We start from the raw sequence: 23,807 nt of genomic DNA on the forward strand, positions 1-23,807 counted from the left end.
AAAGGGAAGTCAGTGTTTGCTCAGAGAAAACAAAAACTGAGGTATCACTTTGCCCTGATTTTATTTATGTAAGGTGTATATGAACCTTCTTTGGGGGAAAAAAATAAGGGTGGCAGATGCCATTCTTTGGCTGCTCTCACATAGGTGATCAGAGCCCTCCACATACCAGTCAATTGTAAGACTGCACCTAAATACTTCACAGTCTTCACCTAATCTAAATAATGCCCAACAATCTACCATCTATGTTTAACATGTATCGTGATAAAAACTAAGATTTAGTTTTTTGATAGTTAATTGGTAACTGTTCCTTCTAACAGAATTCTTGTAAGAGCTGAAAGGGCTCATCTGAAGCCTACCTCAGAATAAGATGAAATAGCTGTATCATCTGCAGGCCCTGACCTGAATAGCCCAGGTTAGCCCAATCTGATGTGATCTTGATTAATATTTGGATGGGAGACCACCAAGGAATACTAGAGTTCCTGTGCAGAAACAGGCAATGGCAAACCACCTCTGGAGGGTCACCATAAGTCATAAGAACATAAGAGAAGAACATTGGATCAGGCCAATGGCCCATCCAGTCCAACACTCTGTGTCACACAGTGGCCCAAAAAACCTAGGTGCCATCAGGAGGTCCATCAGGGGGGCCAGGACACTAGAAACCCCTCCCACTGTCCCCCCCCCCCTCCAGCACCAAAGATACAGAGCATCACTTGCCCAGACAGAGAGTTCCAACTATATTCTGTGGCTAATAGCCACTGATAGACCTCTGCTCAATATGCTTGTCCAATCCCCTCTTGAAGCTGTCTATGCTTGTAGCTGCCACCACCTCCTGTAACTGTGAATTCCGTTTATTAATCTCCCTTTGGGAAGTCAGCTGTGACTTGGTAGTAATAAGTCTTCTTGCTAATTTAGGCAGATGGAATTCTGGATAAAACAAGGTCATTGCATTTCATAATTAAAAGTAATGTAAAGTGATCTTCTCTAGCCTGTCTTCCTAGCCTGTCTTTTCTCTTGCACATATTCAACTATGGCTTACCCAGTACTCTTGGTAAACAGCGGTTAGACAAAGGCTGTCCAGACACTTTTGTAGATTGGCAGGACTGGTTGGCTGGTTACTGTCCAAAAGTGTCTAGGCTAATACCAACAAAATGGATGCTGAATCATCATGGCAACAGAACGCAGAGAATGTAGTTCAAATTTTGCTTAGTTAATTTCTGAATGCTCCTTTCTAGTCATGTATTTGAGTGAACTTCTTTTAGAAACACCTTGTGGTACTCTGTTTACCTTTCTTTACTCAGTTCAGTTTTAACAAGTGCCATAAGCAAGGGCTCCTATAGAACAATATTAATTGGGACTGAATTAATTAAGCAGCCGGATGAAATTTGCTGCTTTAATGCTTATACATGATACAGATATAGCTCTTTTCTTATTATGTATGAAATGTATTATGTATGAAATGGCTGTCTGAATTGGCTCAACAAGACTAATCCTTTAGACTAGCTGGTATGATTTTAACATCTATATATATTCAAGAAAAAAGAAGTGGTTTACCACTATCTTCGAAAGTACAAATACATTAAAATAGACTTTTCTGTACATCCCTGCCTATATCACATGAATAGCTTGTCTTGCTGCTGGCAGTTGTGACTTCTCTGCAGGTTTCTCTGCTCAAGAACCAGGCCAAGTTCTCTCCTTTTAAGGCTTCTGATAGGGATGGCTTCAAGCCTCACCTTCCTTCTGGAGGTGATGCTGCTAACAGCCTGTCAGCATGCCAGTGTTCTTCCTTTTCCTTTCCTCTGTTCAGTCCCAACAAAGTGATGTGTTTCTGGAAAGCTCATGTTTTGCTACAGGAAATGGGGATTATTATACTGGCTGATTTGTTGTCAATTCCCTTCCTAATAATTCCCAGCATAGCATTGGCCTTTTTTATTGCAGTCATACACTGTCTCGACATTTTCAGTGAGTTATCTACCAAGATCTCTCTCTTGGTCAGTCTCTACCAGTTCGGACCCTATCAACATGTATTTATAGTTAAGATTTTTGGCCCCAATGTGCACTATTTTGCACTTGGCCACATTGTACCTTATTTGCCATCTTGACACCCATTCACCGAACCTCAACATATCCCTTTGGAGTGCCTCACAGTCCTCTTCAGTTCTCACCACCCTGATCAAAGTGTCGTCCACAAACTTATCCACACTTCACTGCTTACTCCCAACTTGAAATCATTAATGAACAAGTTAAAAAGCATCAGACCCAGTACTGAGCCCTGCAGTACCCCACTGCTTACCACCCTTCACTCTTTGGCCTGAGTTTAAGCAGAACATATTTCATACTGTAGGGAAGTTATAATTTCTTGAAATTGTCTTGTATTAGATCCAGTCTTCTTTTTCCATGAGTGGAAGAACTCTTATACATGTGATTTTATGTATACAGTTAGCAGCTTGGCTGACCAGCATCTGTTCTTTGTACACTTTTTCTTGCTTTGTGCTTGTAATGTACTTGTGCTCTGGATTGTGTAAATTGTTCTGTGGTGGTGTGATATCATGCATGGGAGAGCCTGGCTTAGTGATGCTGGCATGCAAGAATGTCCTGCTGTTATGTTCGTCTCTGTTAATGTTTGACAGCAAGCTAAAGCCCCTTTTCCAACCTTGACATGGAGGAGCAGGACCAGTATTTGTATTTGCAAATATACATGTTACTAATACAGTCAAATATAAAACCAAGTCTTGTAAGGATTCTGAAATCAAGCTTTCAGTAATACTAATACGAAAATTTTGAGATCAGAAGGAAGTTAAATTCTCAGCATTTCAGAAATATCACTACTAACAATATTATAAGAGCCTCTACAAATGATAGGAAATTGCTTTTTTCTTAGAACAATGCTAACAGATACCTGCTGCTGTATTATAGATCTTGGCAGTCTTCCAGAATGTTAAATGCTAGTGTGTTGCCATGTTAAGTGTGTGTTGAATGTTAAGGTTCATAAAAAAGAACAAGAGGAGGGCTTGCAAGGAATCTCATTTCCTCTCTCTTGCTGTATCCCTTCACTGAGAGATCCATAGCCTTTCCCCTTTTTCTGCTTTCTTCTCTCCTTCCCATCACCAGTCAACCTACTTTTAGCTGCCCCTCATCCATTCCTCCCCTTGGCATCCAGAGAAACTATGGCCAAGTTATGCAGTGCTAGCTGCCACGCCAGACCCAGTTGTGGGAACCCACAAAGACTTATGGGGGGCAACTCATTTTCCCAATGCACCCCTTCCTGGCACTATTTCCTCTTTCCTTACTCCTGGCAACCCCATTTCCCTGCTTCCTTTAGTCTTTCCCACCCACCAACCAACTTGCTTTTTATTTGTCCCCCATCTTCTACCATATTTTTTTACTTAATTTATATCCTGATTTCTCCACAATGGGCACCCAAAGCTTGCATTATTCTCCATTTTTTCCTCAAAGTAGCCACTGTGCAAGATAGATTAGGCTGAGAGTGAGTGAGCCAAGGTTACCCAGTGAATTTCTGTGGCAGAGTGGGGATTCAAACCAAGGTTTCCCAGATTCTAGGCAGGACCATTCAGGGAAAAGGAGGAGGTTCTGGATTTACATGGTTAGATCTGTTCCATCAACATAATTAGTCTAAGGAATCTAACCAAATTTTTGTGTTTGAGAGTCCAGCTGAGGTCAACTCTAAAAGGCAATCTATATAGAGAAGCAAGTTCAGAGAGGAGAACAGATAGGCAGGGCAGAGGAACAAAGGTCAGTTTGCAGGAGAAGGGAGCAGGCACAAGAGAGGACAAAGCAAGAATCAGAGCCTGTGAATTATGTGCAATAGGTGCTTTGTCTCTATGATAAATATTACCATCAAGAAGAGAAAGTTTATACAGGAACAAGAAAAGATTGATACCAGTCACAGTGAAGCAAGTCAGGCACCTTATAAAGCTACTTGAACCTTAAGAGGTCTGTGCTTGTCAACAAAAAGACAGTTGTCAGCTTTCGCAAGATTGCAGTTCAAGTCTGCCTGTGACTGATAGTTGTGACCAGGGGTCATTTCGTAGAAAAAGAGGTGCTGGAGCAATGCACAACTCATTTGCATATGCCACACACCCCTGACATCATCAGAAGGTGTACTAAATTATATCAGTTCAGCATCTGCCTTAAAATGTTTCTTGAATTATAATTGTCGTAATAAAACTTTACTCCCATCATACTTTTTAAATTACTTTTTCCTATGTGGTCACAGTGTCACGATGAAGATTCTCATCTGTCTGCTTTATATGTTTTTGTTATTTTCCCATTTTTTTGTGGGGGAAAATATTAGGAAGTTTGTCAAATCTTAGAGTTAAGCAAAATTCTTGCAGGGGGTTTGGAGCCCAGAAGCAATTTTTTTTTGGGGGGGGGGAAGGGGGGAGAAAGGAACAAACATTATAAAATTTAGAGGTTCCGGAGCTCTGCTCCTGTGAGCTCTTACCCAAAATGAGCCTAGTTGTGACGCTGAATTTGGCCAATACAACAGAACCTGCAGGAACTTGCAAAGATTTGCAAGGGGCATCTCATTTACCCCTCCCCCAGTATTTCCTCTTTCCCTTCCCTGAAAGTTCCCATAACCTCTCCTCTTGTTTTGCTTCCTTCTCTCCTTCCCACCCAACAGTTGACCTACTTTTATCTGCTCCTCTGTCTTCAGCTCCCCTCACCCTGAGCACTCTCTGTCTAGGAAACTATATCATAGTTCTGTACTGCCAGCTGCTGCGTAACGCTCACTTGCATAGTAGGGAACCCTCAAGTGGGGAGAGGAAACATATCATTTCCCCCTGTATCTCCATTCCCACATTATTTCCTCTTTCCCTCCTGGCAACGCTTGTATCCTCTCCCCATTCCCTGCCTCATTCTCTCTTTCTTGGCTATTCACCAACTTAACTTCTATTTTTCTCCCATCTTCAGCTGTATTTATTATTGATCTTCATTTTACCCTTTCTTTTCATGGTGGGGACAGGCCCAGTGCATGGGTTTCTGGCGCCTAAGGCAGAACCCCAACATGCACCCCCCACCAAGGTTTCACATGTGCACAGTGTGATGACGTCACAGTTGATCCTATACCACACTTGCTTTCATAGTGTGGCTGTTGTTGAACAGTAACAAGCAGCTAGCCCTACCTGAGTCATGCAAGTCATGTGGTATCAAGTTACTCAGTAGTTGCTGCCAGATCTGGCTCCTAAGAGTCCTCCCTCAAAGGGCAAAACAGCCCTGGAAAGGACTTTGCCCCTTCCCTCTGCCTTTTACTCACAAAAACCAAGTCTGGAATGCTGTGGTTGCCTAGCAATAGCCACTGAGGGAATTATTTTTATTTATTTATTTAAATGTTCACAACTGCCCACTCCCAAAGAACTGGGCTCGGGGCAGTGTACAACATAATCATAACAACATCAATGAAACAGATTAAAACCAATAAAGCATTGTATTTTAACTGAAGATGGCATTAAACATCCCAATCATGCTGCTGTCTCACAGTAGGAGAGGGGATGGGAGTACCAAGATGGAACCATCGCTGTCCTCAACCTAATGCCTGGAGGAACATCTCTGCTTTGCAAGCAGAACTGTAACAGGTCCCACAGGTCATGGATGTTATTTCACAGAGAGTTCAGAGGTTGGATGTCTCTTGGACTGGGGGACCACCAATAGATTTTTATACACAGAGAACAACACTCTTCTGGGGGTATACTTTTTAAAAGGCTACAGGTACTCCTTTTATCATGGGGGGAGGGTTTAAACTCCCCATTTTGGGGGTAAGATTTCACATTTCCCCACAAACCTGGGATGTTTTTCAGATTTGTAGAAAGATCTTTCTTGCCCATTCTCGGGTCCAATCACCACATTTAAGTATCCTCAGATTTGGCTGACTTCGCTATTAGAATATATGGTGCACAAGGATATATGTTGTAATTCTTAATTGCCTGGCAATTTTGTATTCTTGCAATTATTTTATCCAGTAGTGGTATGATTCCTGTAGCTTTCTAAAAATAATATCGTGCAATATCATTAAAATAAAATTGAATAGAACCAAAACAGGATTATAAGATGGTTAGAAAAAAAGAACATTCTGCTTACAGTGGGCTACAGTGAGGCAGGACATTGTGAATATGGGTATCTTGGTGGTTTTGATACTGTAATTATCATATTTTTATCCTGTCATTCCTCCAATAAGCTCAGGGTGGATACATGGTTCTCCCGTCTGCATTTTATCCTCACAGCATCTGTGAGAGGTAGGTCACATAACAAATCACATAACACACACCCAAGATCACATAACAAATTTCAGTGGGGATTTGAACCCCTACTGAGATCCTAGTCTAACATTCTAACCACTACACCACACTGTCACTCTCATGCTTACGAGTATGAGTCAGATATTATCAGGGAACAAGTTTTCTGCTTTATAAAATTATTTGTTCATCTAAAATGTTTTTAGACTGTCTTTCCACCCAACTTAGGGGTCCCCAAGGTGGTGAACAGTTAAACAAGTTAAAAGTCTTCATTTGCTGGTAGAAGTCAATGAATAGATGGGGATGTTCAAATCTCCGTGGGGAAGGAATTCCAGAATTTTGTGACCACAACCAGAAAACCCTTTCTCAGCCTCAGGTGGCAGGAGCAAAGTTGACTCAGGGGTGGCAAACTCATTTGTTATGAGGGCCGGATCTGACATAAATGAGACTTTGTCGGGCCAGGCCATGTCAGGCCGGGCCATGTGTGTACTTATTTAAGATTAGGTAGCAGATATATAAACTTTATAAAGGACACAGACAAACACAATTAAAGAGTAAGATTAGCTAGCAGATATATAAACTTTATAAAGGACACAGACAAACGCAAAGATTTTCTTTTTAAAAACCTTAAAACATGCTTAAAATATTAGCACTTGGTCTTAAAGGTGCTTTCTTTGTATTTCTCCCATGGGATCCAGGGGACTGGGCAAAGGAAGTTCTGGCTCTTTCCTTCCTTCCCCAGGGGACCAGGAGGGGGAGGAGCCTCAGCCAATAGAAGGAAGAGAGGCTTGGCTCAGTAGCTCTGCTGTGCAATTGAGAGAGCCTGGCAAAGCAAGCTATTCCTCCTGCCTTCCTCCCCAAGGGAGGAGCCTCAGCCAATAGAGAAAACAGAGGTTTTGCTCTGCACCTCCTGTGCAATTGAACAAGCCTTGCGAAGCAAGCCATTATGTAGAAGGAAGCAGAGAGGGAGAAGGAAGCAGACGACAGCCAGTTACTTGGGGACCTGATAGGAACCCTCCAGGGGCCTGATTCAGCCCCCAGGCTGTGTGTTTGACACCCCTGCTCTAGAGATTGTGTAGATTTATATGGAATTAGGCAGTCCTTAAGGTGAAGAGTTTACTAATGAATAGGTTTTATAATGCAGTCCACCATGGTTTGCTTTATTTAACAAATAATTAACTAGATGAGACACATTAATTGTATCTCTTTTCTCAGCAAGTAAAACCTTCCCTTCCTTTCCAGGGTGTATTTCAGAAATCGCTGGGTAAAGACTGTCCACCCAGTTGTGCATCAATACTGTTTGATTTCAAGCACACATTCCACTTTTCAGATGCCCCAGAAGGAAGACATTCTTAAACAACGAGTAGTAGTTGTTACATTGAATACGTCACAATATCTGTGTCAACTGGATCTTGAACCTGGTGAGGAAGCATGATTATGTACCTTTTTTATATATGCATCTTGACCTTTTTCTGCCATAAATGAACCTTGCCAACAGTGTTTTGTGTGACTGTTGAAGGTGCTGAGAATGTTGAACTATGCTTAGGTTGTTCAATTAACATTGTAAAGTCATGTACAATATAATCTTACATTCATCCTGATTCTTGTTTCCTTTAAATTTTTTTAAAAAGATCAAAAGAACAGAATGATTGTTTTAAAACTTACAGGGACATAATGTTCATTTTTATGCTTTCCCCACATTAGTACAGGGTCTTAAAAAGTAAATTTAATGCTTGCCCTTGGGTTTGATCATTCAGGTATATCAGATGAGAGAGTAATGCCACATTTTGTGATAACACTCAGGATCACCTCCTAATATGAATTTAAGCAGAATTCCTTCCTCAACTTGATTGCGCCTGTCAGATAAGGAAGACAAAAACAAACATCCCCACTCAAACTTCTTGAAAGAAAATGTTCTTACCTCTGATAGTGTAAAGTAATTCTCTTAAGCATCTATTTGTATCTGTTTTGAATGCTTTGATAAGAGAGGAATACAGAAATATTTTTTGAACATGTTTCCCACCCTTTGCTGCATCTTTCAATGACTTGGTTTGTCATTATGCTTAAGAATACTGAATTTTCTATTATTTGAGAAACCATGTACAAATGTTTCATGTGTAAATACTGTATGTATTTGATACAGTAGAAAAAAAGGGGGCTCCCTGAGTTTAAGCATACCTATAATAGAAGAAACATCTGGGTGAAACTATACTATCAAAACATTTATTACAGGAAAAAAATATGAAAAATCTTGTGGCCTCTACTTTTGAGTAGACTCTACTTCTAAATAATCTAAGATGAAAAATATAAATGTGCACACAGGCACTTTAATATTCCAAAGTTTCTACCTTTAAATAGACTGCAATATGAAACACAAGAGTGAATGCAGGCACTTTGACATAATCTCTTTTCCCAAACATTCGGCAGAAAAATAAATCAGAGTGCGTACACGCACTTTTTAAAGGTTAAGGGTCTGCTTTTGACTCATAAACTAAAATCATGAGAAAATAGTCTGTAATGAATCCTTTCATCCAGATTGCACATAGGCACTTTAATGAACAAATTATCCCACTTCACAGTCTTGCATGTTCAGTCTACTATTGTTTCAATTAGGTGTTAGGATAGAGAATAAGTTCATCCACATAAAGCCAGTCCACATTAGCCAGTGTCAAACGTTTCATTGCCTTTTTCAAGACTGATGGCTTTTAAGTGGAGCCCAAAAATTCTGTCTCTTCCACACAAGGCTCTAGCTCATTCTTTGTAAAGACAGAGTGGCTTCCCAGTACATGCATGTAGCAAATATATGGGCTTTTAACTGCACACTGCATAAAAGCCGGTTTAACTATTTGCAAAGTCAACCATTGCAGATAAATGTTTTAATGGAAAATAAAAAAAATTGTCCAGTGCTCTTCAATTCAAAGCTATAGTTAAGTGAGTGTTTTTAATTAATTATGCTATGATGATGGTATCATTGCACATTAGGCTTCCCAATCCCCAGGTCCCAGCGGGGGATCCCCTGGTTTTACAGGCTTCCCCCCTCCCCCAGCCAGCTGGCCGGCGGGGGAAGCTCCACCCCCACAGCCATTATGCACCTCCAGGAACGATTCCCATAGGGAATGATGGGGAATTGATCCGCGGGTGTCAGGGGCTCTGGGGGGGCTGTTTTTTTGATGTAGAGGTGCCAAATTTTCCGTATAGCATCTAGTGCCTCTCCCCAAAATACCTCCCAAGTTTCAAAAGGATTGGACCAGGGGATCCAATTCTATGAGCCCCAAAAGAAGGTGCCCCTATCCTTCATTATTTTCTATGGAAGGAAGGCATTCTAAAAGGTGTGCTGTCCCTTTAAATGTGATGGCCAGAACTCCCGTGGAGTTCAATTATGCTTGTCACACCCTTGCTCCTGGCTCCGCCCCAAAGTCTCCTGGCTCCACCCCCAAAGTCCCCAGATATTTCTTGAATTGGACTTGGCAATCCTATTGCACATTGATGAATAATCGAATCCTTTAATTAAATTTATGCTTCTCTGCTCATCCCTCTTGTATGATGTCTGTAAAAATCTCCACAAACACATTTTGCATGTTCCTGAACAACTGCTTTTTTCGCAGGGAGGAGTGTCATGATCCTAGGCCTAGTGCAGCCTACAGGCTCCAGAGAAGCCTGTGTAGGAGTAGATACAGGGGCCTACATCTCCCAGGATTCCTTCTGAATGGTGGCAGAGTTCTGGAGGGAAAACTAGCCCACAGGGAGTGGGACCTGGGAAGAAGGCATAAAAGGGCCAACTAGACAGGGAGGAGGTTGCAGCTGTAGAGAGATCCTTTATCTAGGGAGGGTGAGTGAATTGGTTTGACTTAGAGAAGGGAACGTCTAGTCAGACATGTCAGGGCTTTTGTTTATTTACACCAATCTTTACTGTTTCTTATTTCACTGTTGCACTAAAATACTTTTATTACCTACTTATTGTTTGAGCACTATAAATAAACTGTTGTTGTTATTGTTAAACTTCCTGGGTCCTCATGTCTCCTTGGTCAAGGTTAAAAGTTATCTGTCTGGGGTGGCCAAACTTGCTTAACAAAAGAGCCACATAGAATAAATGTTAGATGTTTGAGAGATGCAAGACATGAATGTCAGATGTTTGAAAGCCACAAGGAAGTATGGAAGGAAGGCAAATAGGTGGGAGGGAGGAAGAGGTGGAAAGAAAGCAACTTTAACTTTAAATGCATTCTTCAAGTTACTGGCTGGCTTGGCAAAGTGATTTAAAGAGATAAATGCTTTCTCCAAACCAGCCAACTGGGTGGTGGGGACTTTGAGAGCCACACAGTATGTGTGAAAGCCACAAGTGGCTCCCGAGCCACAGTTTGGCCACTCCTGGTATCTGCTAATAAGGAAGACACAGGGGTTAGGTGGGTGCTGTTGGCCCCCCCAGACAGACCCTTACCAGAGTGGTGGCAGCCAGTAGAAGGCCCTTCCTAGTCCCCTACTGTGTGACAAGGAGTTTCCTCCATATTTAAAGAGTTTGAAAAGCACATTGCTAGATTATGCCTGTCTGCCAGGAAAAAAATGATAATATGACATCTGACCTTAAGTAGGACTAACAATTTAATATATGAAATATATTCCAGTGAGTCTGGGTAATCTTCATGGATTACAAAAACACCCTCTGTTAAATAGTCTCTTGAAGCGCCTGAAGTGTTCACTCTTCTTAACTATACTTGCAGCTTTTGTTTCTGGTAGGCATGGCAAGTTGGCATGTTTTGATTGAAACAAGCTTGCAAAAATCAGGCATTGACAAATCACTATTGTGTTGATTAGGTTTGAATTTAATATCATTTTTGGATATATTACCACCACTACCTTTGTCACATGCTTTTTAACATTTTGTCTGTTTTTGTTTTAAAGGGTTTTTTACACATATTCTGTTAGATGAAGCTGCACAAGCCATGGAGTGTGAGACTATCATGCCGCTAGCATTAGCAAACAAAAATACAAGAATTGTCTTGGCTGGAGATCATATGCAAGTAAGATTTCATTTTATTTAGCTCATACGAATCTTTTCTTGAGAAGAGGGGAAATAAAAAGTAATGTAGTGTAACAGTTAGGACACTGAGATGTAAGTCAGAAAAGACCCAGTTCAAATTTCATCTTACCCATTAACTCTCAGCCTTTGCTGTCTTTGTAATAAGGGGTTAATAATTTACCTTATACTCTCTGAGCATTTGCAACCAGATAGGATAAATCTAAACAGAAACCCACTTCAAACACAGGTTAAAAGTTGTTAGAAAGAATTAAGAAGGAGAAGAGCTGGTTTTTATGCCCTGCTTTTCTCTACCTTAAGTCTCAAAGCGGCTTATAATCATCTTCCTTTCCTCTCCTCACAACAGTCACCTTGTGAGGTAGGTGGGGCTGAGAGAACTGCGACTGGCCCAAAGTCAGCCAGTAGGCTTCATGTGGAGAAGTGAGGAATCAAACATGGTTCTCCATATTAGAATCCACTGCTTTTAACCACTACATCATGCTGGGAATGAGAAAATTATCAATGTTGAGAGGATGTATAGTTAATTTTAAATTGTAGTTGTTTGAACAAGTGGAATGTTTCTGAGAATGGAAGTATTTCTGCTCACACAACATGACTTTCTTCCCTCCCCTTTGCCTCACTGCAGCCCAGAATGCCTTCAAAATGTTTCTGGGAAAACAGAGAGGAGGCAAGGAACTTGTATTTTGTTGGTAGAAGTTGTTCCACCCTCTTTACAGGTCCCAGACACTGGTTGTACCACTGGTTTTCACATCTTTATTCCACTACATGGTGTCTCTAGTAATTCTGGCTTGTTTTATGCATGTCATAGAATACGGAAAGACTGGATTTCTATGAACCAATTCTGGTGGCGTTTATTGTCCTTCTCTCATAGTACTACTTGCTTCTCCCACCTCACCCAAAGAATATAATGCCAAATTCAATATGCTGGTGTTTCAAGTTAGATTCAGCTTTAGATTTGAGGAAATTGAAGTTGACCCATGAAGTAACCACTCTGATCCGGTAATGCAGCATTCTGCTCTTGGAGTGCATAGGGCTGAGAATAACAATTTGAGCATTAATATAAGGAGAAGGCTCATTCTGTCTGCTAGCCGTGTAGTTTTTCCAAACTGATGTGCCAGAAGCTGTTGGCATTGATTGGCCTGAGTTTGTTTCCAGGTTGCTGCATATCACTGTGTTACCAAAAAATCATCCTGTTGTGTGCAGGAACTGTTCATGCATGCCCACCTGTGGGCCAAGTTGGGAGAAGACTACAGTACTGTTAATCTTTTCATTTATATAGTACTTAAAATTTACTAGCCTAAAATTAAAGGCAAGTCTCCACCTGGTGGTTTGCAATCCAAACAGGAAACACCATGGAGAACAAGCAAGGGCACTATGGAGGATGAATGTACTGTTATGCAAAAGCTGTACATGCACTTGGAATTGACTGCTACACCATAATGCATATATTACAGAATATGAGTTTGCTTTTATCTCATTTTCAGTTAACATAAAAGATAAAAAAAGAAGTTTAAATGAAACCAGATTAAAATAAAGGCTTTAAGCAACCTTTTAAATAAAGTGAGGAAATATGCTGGATATTCACATTAAAATGATTCCAAGCATGTCTTAAATGAAAACAGAAGAGCTGTGAGACAGAACAAGAGTTATTAGATGTAATACATTCCTCAAGGTTAGTCATGTTCATCTGCTGTTGCATAAAAACTATGGACTAGAGCCCACTACATCAGGTGTGTGTGTGTGTGAAAAATACCATAAATTTTCTTCCAATTTATGGTGACTCTGTGAATTAATGTCCTCCAAAATGTCCTATTGTTAAACAGCCTTGCTCAGGTCTTTCAGTCTGAGGGCTGTGGCTTCCTTTATTGAGTCAATCCTCTTTTCCGGTTGCCTTCAACTTTACCTGGAATTTTTGTCTTTTCCAGTAGAAAATAATAAGAGTCTAGCCTACTGCTGCAGACAGACTAACAGGGCTACCCATCTTGTCTTTTTCAGTCAGGGCCAGTGCGTCCAAGTAGGCCAGGTAGGTGGCCGCCTGGGGTGTCACTTAGCCACAGGGTCAGGTGGTGGGTGCCCCCTCCCCCTTCTTGCACATGCCCCACTAGTGCCCCTTCCCCGCCATGCTTTCCTTTGCCACTGTCCGCCTCTCCACCGCCCTCCTCTGCCCATTGCCAGCCTGGCAGCTGCCTACCAAAACTGCTGCAAGTGGGCAGTGGGGAAGGGTCTGAGCCCGGCCGGTGTGACAGCAGCAGCAGGTATTCTCCCCCTCCCAGCACTATCTGAGTGTAGAGGCGGGCACTCTTGGCTCGGACCTGCCACCACACTCGCCCTCACTGCTGCCTGCCTCTCCTGGAACCCTCCTGGAACAAGGGATATTCCTCTAAAGGAAGGGAAATCTGGCAGCCTTAAAGTGATGCCTCACCTACCTGCCCTTGCTTAGGAGGGGAAAATTTAAAAAACAAACAAACAGCAGCACCCTTGATTGGAACAAGAAAGTGAGGCTTTGCCACTGGATCTTTCTCTAGCCACATTGGACTTGCCTGAATCAGGAGATAGGGCTCATATGCAACTCTTCCCATGCCCCTACTGACAAACCTCCGGTTTTGTTGAGAGCACTTCAGGGAGGAGGGAGGGGAAGGAGAGGAGGCGATCTTGGAGAGGCAACCTTGGGAAAAGAAGCACCAGGGTGCGTTGTCTTTTTTTTTTCCTGGCACAGCTGCAACTGGGGGTAGTGGTAAAAAAAAAAACCCTCAAAAAGCTTGCCCCACAGTTCCCAAGAAGCCCCTTACAAACAGCCCCCCCCCCCAAAATAAGCTGTCATCAGATCTTCATTGTGGTCTCTGTGCAGTCCCACACATGGGTCTTGCCGCAGGCAACGGATCCATTCCTCGGCGTCTCCAATAGCTCGCCTAGAGCGTTTTTTGGAGCACATGGAAGGGAAAATTACTTTCAAAAAGTGTCGGAGGTGTGGATCTAAAATCCCTACTTCAGATGGACATTCGTACTGTCTTTTCTGCTTGGGTGAAGCTCTTTGGGTACTTGCCCTCATTGCGCCAGCTTCGGTAAACAGGTGCGAAAAAACTGAGCGGCCAGACTTCAAAGTTTCCTGCTCGAAAAAACTCTTCGGGCTATGCCCAGCTTTGATTTGCCGCCTCCCCCACACCAAGCGGGAAATTCGGCTGCGTCGGCTGCTCCTCAACTTCACAAGACGCATAAGTCCAACAAGAGACCATCCAAGCACTCTGACCACAAGGCTTCAAAGAAGTCTACCAATTTGTCCGCCTCGGCCCCGAAGAAATCCCGCGATCCGACAAGGTCGACTCCGACGACTTCCCCGAGGGCCACCACTTCGACCGCTATAGCGACATCGATGGAGTCAGTTTCCACACACTCGGCTCCGATCCAACCTCTTGTTCTACCAGAGCTTTCGGCGCCCTCCGATGTCATCTCCGATATGCCTCATCTCACTCCTCACTCCCCAGCTGCAGTCGAGGTTATACCAGTTCAATCTCGCTCGCCCTCGGTCCATAGCGTGGTGCCGTTCGACATCCTCGAACCCATCCCCCGTTTGGATCCGACTTTCTCTCAGGAGCATCTCCGGTCTTTGCTACAGGCTGAATCTTTTTGAGACATCGGAGTTTCTCCTCTCTACAGAGAGTCATCGACACAGGTTTCCACCCAGCATGTCCAATCCCGCTCACCGGTTCGACGTTGTGATTTCCGTGCACGCTCTCCAGTCTACCGTGAATACCAGGACTATTACCAAGGGTCGATATGAATATTCCTTACTCTCCAGATCACCATCTCCCAGACATTGCTGGGTGTACCATCGCTACTCCTGTTCCCCCTCGGATGAGGGTTTCCGTCACTCTCGGTACCGTGAATTCAGGGTCGCATCCCACAGCCGTGATGTATCAACACCTCGAATCTGTGATTTTGAATCTCCTCGGTACCGTGAGCCTTCTTGAACCCGAGACCTGGAGTATCTCTCTTCTCGAGACTGTGAAGCCCTTCGAGTCCGTGAACCTCCTTGGTACCGAGAACCTTTTACACCCCGCACTGCTTCTGCCACCATATCTGCTGCTCCGGCCACGACTTCTACATCAGCCATGACTTCGACTGCCTTACAAGAAAAGTCTAAACCTTCCGAGGAACGTGCATCCACATCTGCAGCTACCAAGCCTCTGATCTCTCCTGCAACCAAGGAATCCCAATCCGATGGGGACAGCTCAGGCTCTTCTGACTCCTAAGATCCTCCTGGCTCTCCTGCCTTGGATTCCACGCAGCCAGCCCATCTTTCTCCATCGGACAATTTGAAGGCCTACCTTAACCTGATTACTGCCATGGCTGAAGCCTTGAATGTTGCTCTTCCTTCTGACTCACCCAAGGTTTCTGACATAGTCCACGATTTGGTTCAGGCCTGGGACAAACCTGCTTCGATTCCACCTACTTCGAAGAGCTTTGACTCCCTGTACAGAGTACATGCTCCTGATTCTAAATTTTTAGCCTCCCATCCTGCTCCAAACTCCATAATCGTGCACTCAGTGACTAAAGCCAAACCATCCAGGCACCCTACTCCTCTCGACCGTGAGGGCCGGAAGTTGGACATCTTGGCTCGCAAGATTTACAACCATGCCTCTACTAATTCCAAGCTTAATAATTACTTGGCTTATTTTGCAGCATATACATTTAATCTCGCCAACCAATTTACTCTTCTCATTCCTTCTCTGCCTGAGACTTCTCAGAGAGCTGCATCTAATTTAGTCTCTGAGCTATCACGAGTTTCGAAACAGCAGATTAACACCATCAGACATGCCGTTTCCTGCTCATCTAGAGCGTTCGCTTCATCAGTGGCATTGGGTCGACACGCCTGGCTGAGGTCAACCAACTTGCAACCCGATATTAAACAAAAAATCAAAGACCTACCTTTTGATGGTCTTGGCCTCTTTCATTCATCCACTGATGAAGTCCACACTTCGGTAGATGACGGCCGCAAGAGGGCGAAGCGCCTTGGAGTCTCTCAGCCAGCCTCCCAGCAGTTCAGTCGACCTAAGCCCTGGAGACCATCTTTTCAGAGGCGTCAACACTCTCCTAAGCAATCCGATTACTGGAAGAGGATATCCCCCCAACAAAAGCAACTCTTCCAACAGAGGCCACGCTCTCAGCAGACAAAGAAGTCTTCTCAATCAGCCAAGCAGTCTCTTTGACTCCCCTCTGCATCTCACTCAACAGCTGAATCCCTGCTATCAAACACGTCTTCTCCCGTTCTATCCAACTTGGAGCTCAATCACCACGGACTCTTGGGTGCTCACCATAATCCGCCTAGGTTATGCAATCGAGTTCGTTTTGCCACCTCACCACCACTACTTCGCTGTTACTCCACCCTCCCCTCGTCTCAAACATTGCTATTGAATTGCCGAAGAAAACAGGGAGGGCTTCAGATCTGCAGCGGGGTGTGGGGGGGAGCCTTGCAGCTGGATCCCAGGAGTGTTTACTCAGAAGTAGGTCATTGGCTGGTGTGTGTGTGTGTGTGGGGAAATAAGGCTTCCAGTTCTGGAAGAAGAGAGCAATGTTGGCTCCAGAGTGCTTTTGACAGGGAGCTAGGATTAAACAGTTCTAGAATGCAGTGAATAGTTTTAAAGAGTCTGTTCCAGGTAGGCAAAGGCTGGGCCTCCTCCCTGTGGCTCCTCCTGGATCTCTCTGCTGCCCTTTCTTGGCACAGTGGACAATATACCTTGTTCCAGGAGGGGCCTGGGGGGCAGTGGGTTGGAATTGGGCAAATTCTTTCTCATGAACCAGAGCCAAAGAGTGGCCACTAGAGATCCCTTATCCACTTGGGGGCATACAGGATGCAGTCCTCCTCCTCCCATGCTCTTCTGTCTTTATGTAAAGCTCCAAGGCCACATCATTTGTAGTTTTGGGTTTGTCACAACATTGCGGGTATCTGGGGGCATGCCACATTAGATTTTTAGAAAAACAGGCCAATTAACTGAACAGGGTTCTTTTTATCTGGTAGCAAGACTGAGTTTACCACATTTATGCCAGCATAGAGGACCAGTTAAATTTCCAATTAAAACATAAGAATATAAGTTTATTTTCAGGAAAAGGATAAAAGAATAAAAAAACAACCAAGTAGGGGAATAGAGTGTACAGGCAACAAAGGAACACAATAAATTAATAAACTTCTCTGGACTATCCTTAGCTAACCATTTGTTACTGACTGACAGCCTATCTCAAGGTTACTTGCAGATAAGTTCCTTAGCAGCATGGTTTTACTCTAGCATAGTGGAAGTTTACAGAGGCATCAAACCTTCCTGTGAAGGATTCCGACCTCTAGCCTTTCCACTAAGTCCTCTTGCAGCGTATCTAGCCTTCTGCAGAGCTCTTGGTTGCTGGGTCCTTCTCCGCTTGGTTGTAAACACAAACAAATGCCTCTGGTGCAGAATGTCCTCTTCACAAGAGTTCTCAGCTTCTTTATGTCTCTGTGTTACTGAGCCTCCTTATATCCTCAATTGGCTGTCTGTTGTTAAATTGAATAACCTATCACCATGCCTGAGTAATCAAACAGTTAAGTTCAGACAGTCTAGACGCTGAATTGTCAAACTTGCTGGCATGCTCAGATCGCTATCTGTAAGTCTGGATTGACAGTTCCCAGGTGGAAACAATTTTAAAAGTGCATTCTGCTGCTAATCAATGTCTCAAGACTCCCAATCAAATGAATACAGACTCTACAGCCACTTAAAAGCATGGCAATGGCAGTTCACAACTTTACAGTCATGGATGCAGACAAATACTTACATACAAAGCATGACAAAAAAGTCAGTTTCTTGACAGGGTTTGACTATCAGCAGAAAAATGATACACAGCTATCTGTATCTCCCTTATCCAGATCGCTGGGTAATGGATGCTGTAGAGGTCCAAAGCTGATGATGTTCACTGTGATTGTGGTGGTGTTTGTACAAGACCAAATGTGTCTCAGCTCCATGGGCTTCAGTGGTTGCAAGTACACACAAATACATACACGTCAAGAACAAGCGTTCATACGCTAAGCCAAGGGAGGGTTTTTTGGGGGGCATTTTTATGTGCATTTGTGTCTGCACCTAGAAGTCATGGTAACATCTGGTGACTGACCCCTACTGGGGGCATTGAGGATATTCAGCTGAATAAAGCCTGCCCCAGCCTCCTGACTTTATTCAAGGGTTGAACTTTCCTGTGCAGGCACACAACTTCTGAATGGTAAAACTTTTTCAGGAACAGTTTGTGTACATGAGAGGGGGCCATGACAGTACGCGTGCTGGCCAATCTGCCTGTGTACAACTGGCTCTTGCCACAAACTGATGGTAAGTGCCATTCCACAAATAAGGAAAGGTGAGTGCCTTTCCACAGATAAACAGAGGCTAGATGGCCATCTTACAGCAATGAAGATCCTGTGAATTTAGGGGGAGGTATTTTTGAGTTTCCTGTATTGTGCAGGGGGCTGGACTAGTTGACCGTGGAGGTCCCTTCCAACTCTATAATTCTATGATTCTAAGGTTCAGTCCAGATACATGCCCCCCAAAATCTGAAATGCAGGTTCCAGAGGCCAAATCTCTCTTGAAATCCCAAGGGCTCTTTGGGTGGCGTCTCACAGCACTGATTTTGGAAGCACCTTGGCTCATTGCAACTTGCAATTGGTGGCTTTATCCAACAATACTAAGGTTTGCTCTGTTGTCTTCCCCCGGATCCTCACTGGGCCAAGCTACATTTCTTTTTTAATTGGTTGAGGGGGGGGCACAGTAGGTAGCCTTTCCTAGGGTGCCAAAAAGCCTGGCACTGGCCCTTCCAGTCAGTCTTGCCTTCTCATAATCTGCCCAAAGTATGATAGCCTCAGTTTGCTCATTTTAGCTTTCAGTTCAGGCTTGATTTGGTCTAGAACACACTTGTCTTTTTGGTGGTCTATGCCATGGTATTCGTAAAACTCTTCTCCAACACCACATTTTAAAGGAATCCACTTTCTACCTGTGAGCTTTCTTCATTGTCCAACTTTCACACCCATGCATAGTAATGGGGAATATATGGCATGAATTAACTTGACCTTGAGCACCAGTGACACATCCTTACACTAAATCTTTTCTAGCTCCTTCATGGCTGCCCTCCCAGTTTCAGTTGCCTTTTGACACCTTGGTTGCAGTCTTCCTTTTTGGTTAATGATGGTGCCAAGGAACAGAAGATCTTAAACAATTTAAATTTCTTTATCAAACTTAAAGCTGTGTGATTCCACAGTCGTCCTTACTTTTGTCTTTTTGATGTTTCCAGTGTGACATAATCGGATGCCTTAACCTTGTCCTCCATGTCAGGGGTTTTGTTTTATCTATTTTAGCCAAACTTGTTATCTCTTTCTTTTGTCATTCTGCTTCTTCCATTGTTATTTATTGGCTGTTAACACCATTGGCTGAGTTTGGCTATGTTTGACTGTGTCTCTGGTCTCAGCAGCATTAACTCCCTGTTGTTTCTCAAGCTTGGGGTGGGGTGGGTGGAGGCTTGACTTTCTTTTCCACCTTCCTTTTTTTCTTTTCTCTGTGTGAAGATTGGTTTGGTGCATTGATTTACTCAGTGTGCTAATTTATGAGAGGAAGAAAAAGAATGTAGTCGGCAGAAGTGGAAGAAGGAGAAACAAGGGAGAAACAAGTGCAGGGTTAGTCAATAAAAAAAGTTTTTAATTTGTTTGTTTGTTTGTTTAGGGTTGGGTAGGAAATGTGCAAATAGGGAGGACAAATATGGCATCTTGAATCTAGCACACTTTAATTTTAGAAGAAAACATTCATGTATACAGTACTACTTTATTTAATCTTCTGTTACACAAAAGCACATTAAAAGTAAAATGGCACCTGATATTTAAGGATCTTTGCCAGGCTTTTGATTCTGTACCACATAATTTAATGTGGAATAAACTTAATTCTATATCAGTTCCCAATAAACTATTAATCCTAGTCAGAAACCTTTACTCTGACAAAGTTGTCTATATACATCCTTGAAATTCTCCTTGGTTGCAGCCTATAAAATTGGTAAGGGCATTAACCATGGGTGTGTTCTCGCCCCCTTTTTTTAAATTTGTATTTCAATGATTTTATCCCTCGAGCTGAGTTTTCTAGTCATCCCTAGTTTCATCCCTCTGTTCATTCTGTTTCTGTGCTCCTTTATGCAGATGATCTTGTTCTGTTAAGTTGTGCCTCTATCTGAAAATTGATTAAGGATTTGTGTGGCAATTGTTTCTGTCAACTTCTAGAAATTAATTTTGATAAATCAAAGTTATTTTTTCAAAGAATAGAAAAATCAAGAAACCCTGGAAAATTGATGGCAACTGTATTGAATTTATCAGTCATTTAAAATATCTTGGAGTTTATTTTAACTATAGTCTTTCATGGACCATGAATATTAAATCAGTTATTCAATAACTTCATTCATGGTTATCCACCTTGAGATTGTTGTTTCACTCTAAAGAGGCATGATATATATCTGCCCTTAAAAATTTAACATGCAGCAATTTTGCCAATGATAATCTATGCTATTTCAGTATTGGTTACCGGTCCCCTACAATTATTTGATAGAATCTTGCTGAAATTTTCTCACAATTGCCTTGCTGTTCCTTGTTGTATCACCTTGTTGGTAATTCAGCTAGAGTTGGTCTTCCTCAAGACTTTTATCCAGGCTAGAGTGGAAAGTTGAGTCAAAATTAGACTCCCTATTTGCAAAGCGAGTTTTAATAAGGAAATCACTGCTAAATAGAATCCTTATATTCATCCAATGAAAAGATTTTTAAAAGAGACTGGGTTTTGTTAATTACTAATTCTAAACATAAATGCTCTCCTCTACATTATAGCATGTTTAGGGATGCTTTTACTCTCCAGATTCTTATTATTTGATAATTCCCATATTTAGACAAGCTTTTAACCCAGCTGAAATGATGTGAGAGTTCAGAAATATTCCTTCAGAAAACCACAGATGTGTTTTTTGTTCTCACCTACCAGATTGCATATTTCATGCTGTTTAGTATTGTTGCTATTTGAAAAAGTCCCATCACTCCCATGATAGATATAGTACTTCTTGGATTAGGCACTTGCAAGTTTTCTCAGTGTTCAGAAATTAAAATTTGTTATTTTCTTGCAAGCTAAAAAATTGCATGGTGGATGTTGCTCTATTTTTGCTATATCATTTCTGTACATCTGACAAATAGAGTTTATTTAAAGGATACATAGACTTCAGGTTGTTCAATCTAGGGGAAAGTCTTCTTGAAGTTCAGATGTAATCCCTCTTTGGCACTTTCTGCTTTAATCTTCATCACGAGTCCTTTCATGTCTTCATCATTTTCTTCCAGTAATGTGTCATCTGCATATCTCAAATTGTTAATGTTCCTTCCATCAGCATTCATTCCACCTTTCCTCATAAGTTTTGCATACCGATTGAAGAGATAGGAAGATAAAATACATTCTTATCTGACACTTTTGCCAATTAGAAACCATTATCTGTCTTCATATTCTGTTCCAGCAGTGGCTTCTTGTCCTGGAGTACAGGTTGCACATAAAAACAATCAGATGTTGTAGCACATCCATTTATTTTAAAACCAAACGTAACTGTTCATGATCCACACAGTCAAAATCTATGAAACACAAGATGATTTTCTTCTGAAATTCTCTTGTACAGCAACCAAGGTAAATTTGCAATATGATCTCCAGTGCCTCTTCCATTTCTGAATCAAGCCTGAACATCCGGCACTTCCCATTCCATATATGATGACAGTCTTTGTTGTATGTATGACAGGCTGCTTCTGTCAACTGAGGAGACACACATTCTTATGATTTGGGGGGAACCCAGGTTTATTTTAAACTGTAATCCTTCCCTTCAGATACCTGGTGCTCTAAAAGTAGCGAGTTCCTAGGCTTTGCGTTTGCTGCTGTGAGGTAAGTTTTGTGGTTCACAAGCAGAATATGGAGGTAACTGAGACAGGAATTATATATTAACAACAAAGAAGATTTATGTATTTGCAAGTGGATTTTAAGAAGCAGATCAGCAGCTCAGGTCTCCAGATGGACAAAAGAGAAACTTGTCTGAGGCATATCAATTTAGAGAGTAGTTGCAATTTTCTTTAATACTTATGAGCATAAATAGGGATTTATCAGTTAGCTACCAGGTTTTATCAATTAGCTACCAAACAAACACACAGGATTCCACCCGCATACCAATCTGCCCTCTGGACAACCAGTTTGGTGTAGTGGTTAGGTGCATGGACTCTTATCTGTGAGAACTGGGTTTGATTCTTCACTTCTCCACATGCACCTGCTGATGTGACCTTGAGTCAGTCACAAGATCTTCTTTGTGGTCTCTGTGCTTCACTCCTGTGGGATTGACAGTGCCTGCACTGGCTTAAAGGGTGATTGTAAAGCTCCAAGCGAGGATTTTCGCACTCTACCACTGAGCATGCCTGGGAACTCCACTGCACATGATCATAGGAGGGCGCCAGGATCCTTCTAGTTCCTTCTTGATTGTACGTGCATTTGGACATTTCTCCCACTGCTCTGGTTGGTAAACTTTCCTCTTCTTCTATTTCTAAACAAACAAACAAAAAAGTTCATATAGTTTGGCTTAGGATAGTTAGTTTAGCATAGTTAGTTTTAGGTCTCCAAATTCCTTTCCCTTCCCTTTGTGGTTTTCCCCACCACCACTGGGTCCTTAGCCTATGTGGGGGTGTTTTAAATACTGTTCCTGCTGCAGGAGCAAACTCTTGGCTACACATGGATATTCTCATTGCCTTTTTTGTCTGGGGGAAGGACACCACACAGACACATGCCCGCACTGTTTAAAATTTGGAAAACAAACTTGGAGAAACTGCTGCTGCTCAACTCCGCACTGCTCTTGCTGAATCAGCTCTTGCTCCCCCGAAAATGCTGAACCAAATGAAAATCCCTACGAAAATCGGTGCCTAAGGCTACTTTGGCATTGGTGGTTGCCTCTCCATGCCTCACAATACCTTCTAATCCAACCCCATTGGCATCAGCATCGATGTTGATGTCAATAAACCTCAGAATGATCCGTTGACAACTTCTAAATCCTCTTCCACTTCCCCCATCAAGAAGCGGAAGAACAAACATCATAGATCCAACAGCAGCAAGAACTTCCACTCCAAAAGAAAACGCTTGTCAAGCTCTATCCATCCATCTCTGCTTCAATGCCCTTGAAAATCCTCCAGTCCCTGATTCGACGGATGAACTCCCTGGTACAGATGCAAGCAACTGGTGCCATCCACACTGATATTGACTCAGATGCCAATGAGATTGATCTCACACACAAAGCTCTCACTCTTTGGGATCTGAGTTGATCAGCGGCACCAGTACCCTGAATCCTGACCCACTGGCTCCAGAACCCCCTCACCAGAAGGCTTCTCCCACGGCTCCTAAGGACCCTTATCAACCTCAATACCCCAGTCTTCCAGAAGATCGGTATCCACCTTGGTGGTCATCTCCACCGAGAATTCATCTATGGGATCAGAG

The 23,807-nt window shown here is 42.6% G+C and overlaps 1 protein-coding gene across 2 annotated transcripts in view; it reads left to right on the top strand.

The window, feature by feature from the left end:
• HELZ (helicase with zinc finger) overlaps positions 1–23,807 on the top strand; it is a 236,220-nt gene that overhangs the window by 120,616 nt on the left and 91,797 nt on the right. For both annotated transcript variants that reach the window (XM_060252939.1, XM_060252940.1), the window contains exons 16-17: positions 7,494–7,672; positions 11,148–11,266. In XM_060252939.1, the coding sequence (XP_060108922.1) occupies positions 7,494–7,672; positions 11,148–11,266 (298 nt within the window). The remainder of the gene's footprint in view (positions 1–7,493; positions 7,673–11,147; positions 11,267–23,807) is intronic.

Source organism: Heteronotia binoei, chromosome 13, assembly GCF_032191835.1.
Source record: "Heteronotia binoei isolate CCM8104 ecotype False Entrance Well chromosome 13, APGP_CSIRO_Hbin_v1, whole genome shotgun sequence".
Lineage (NCBI taxonomy): Eukaryota > Metazoa > Chordata > Lepidosauria > Squamata > Gekkonidae > Heteronotia > Heteronotia binoei.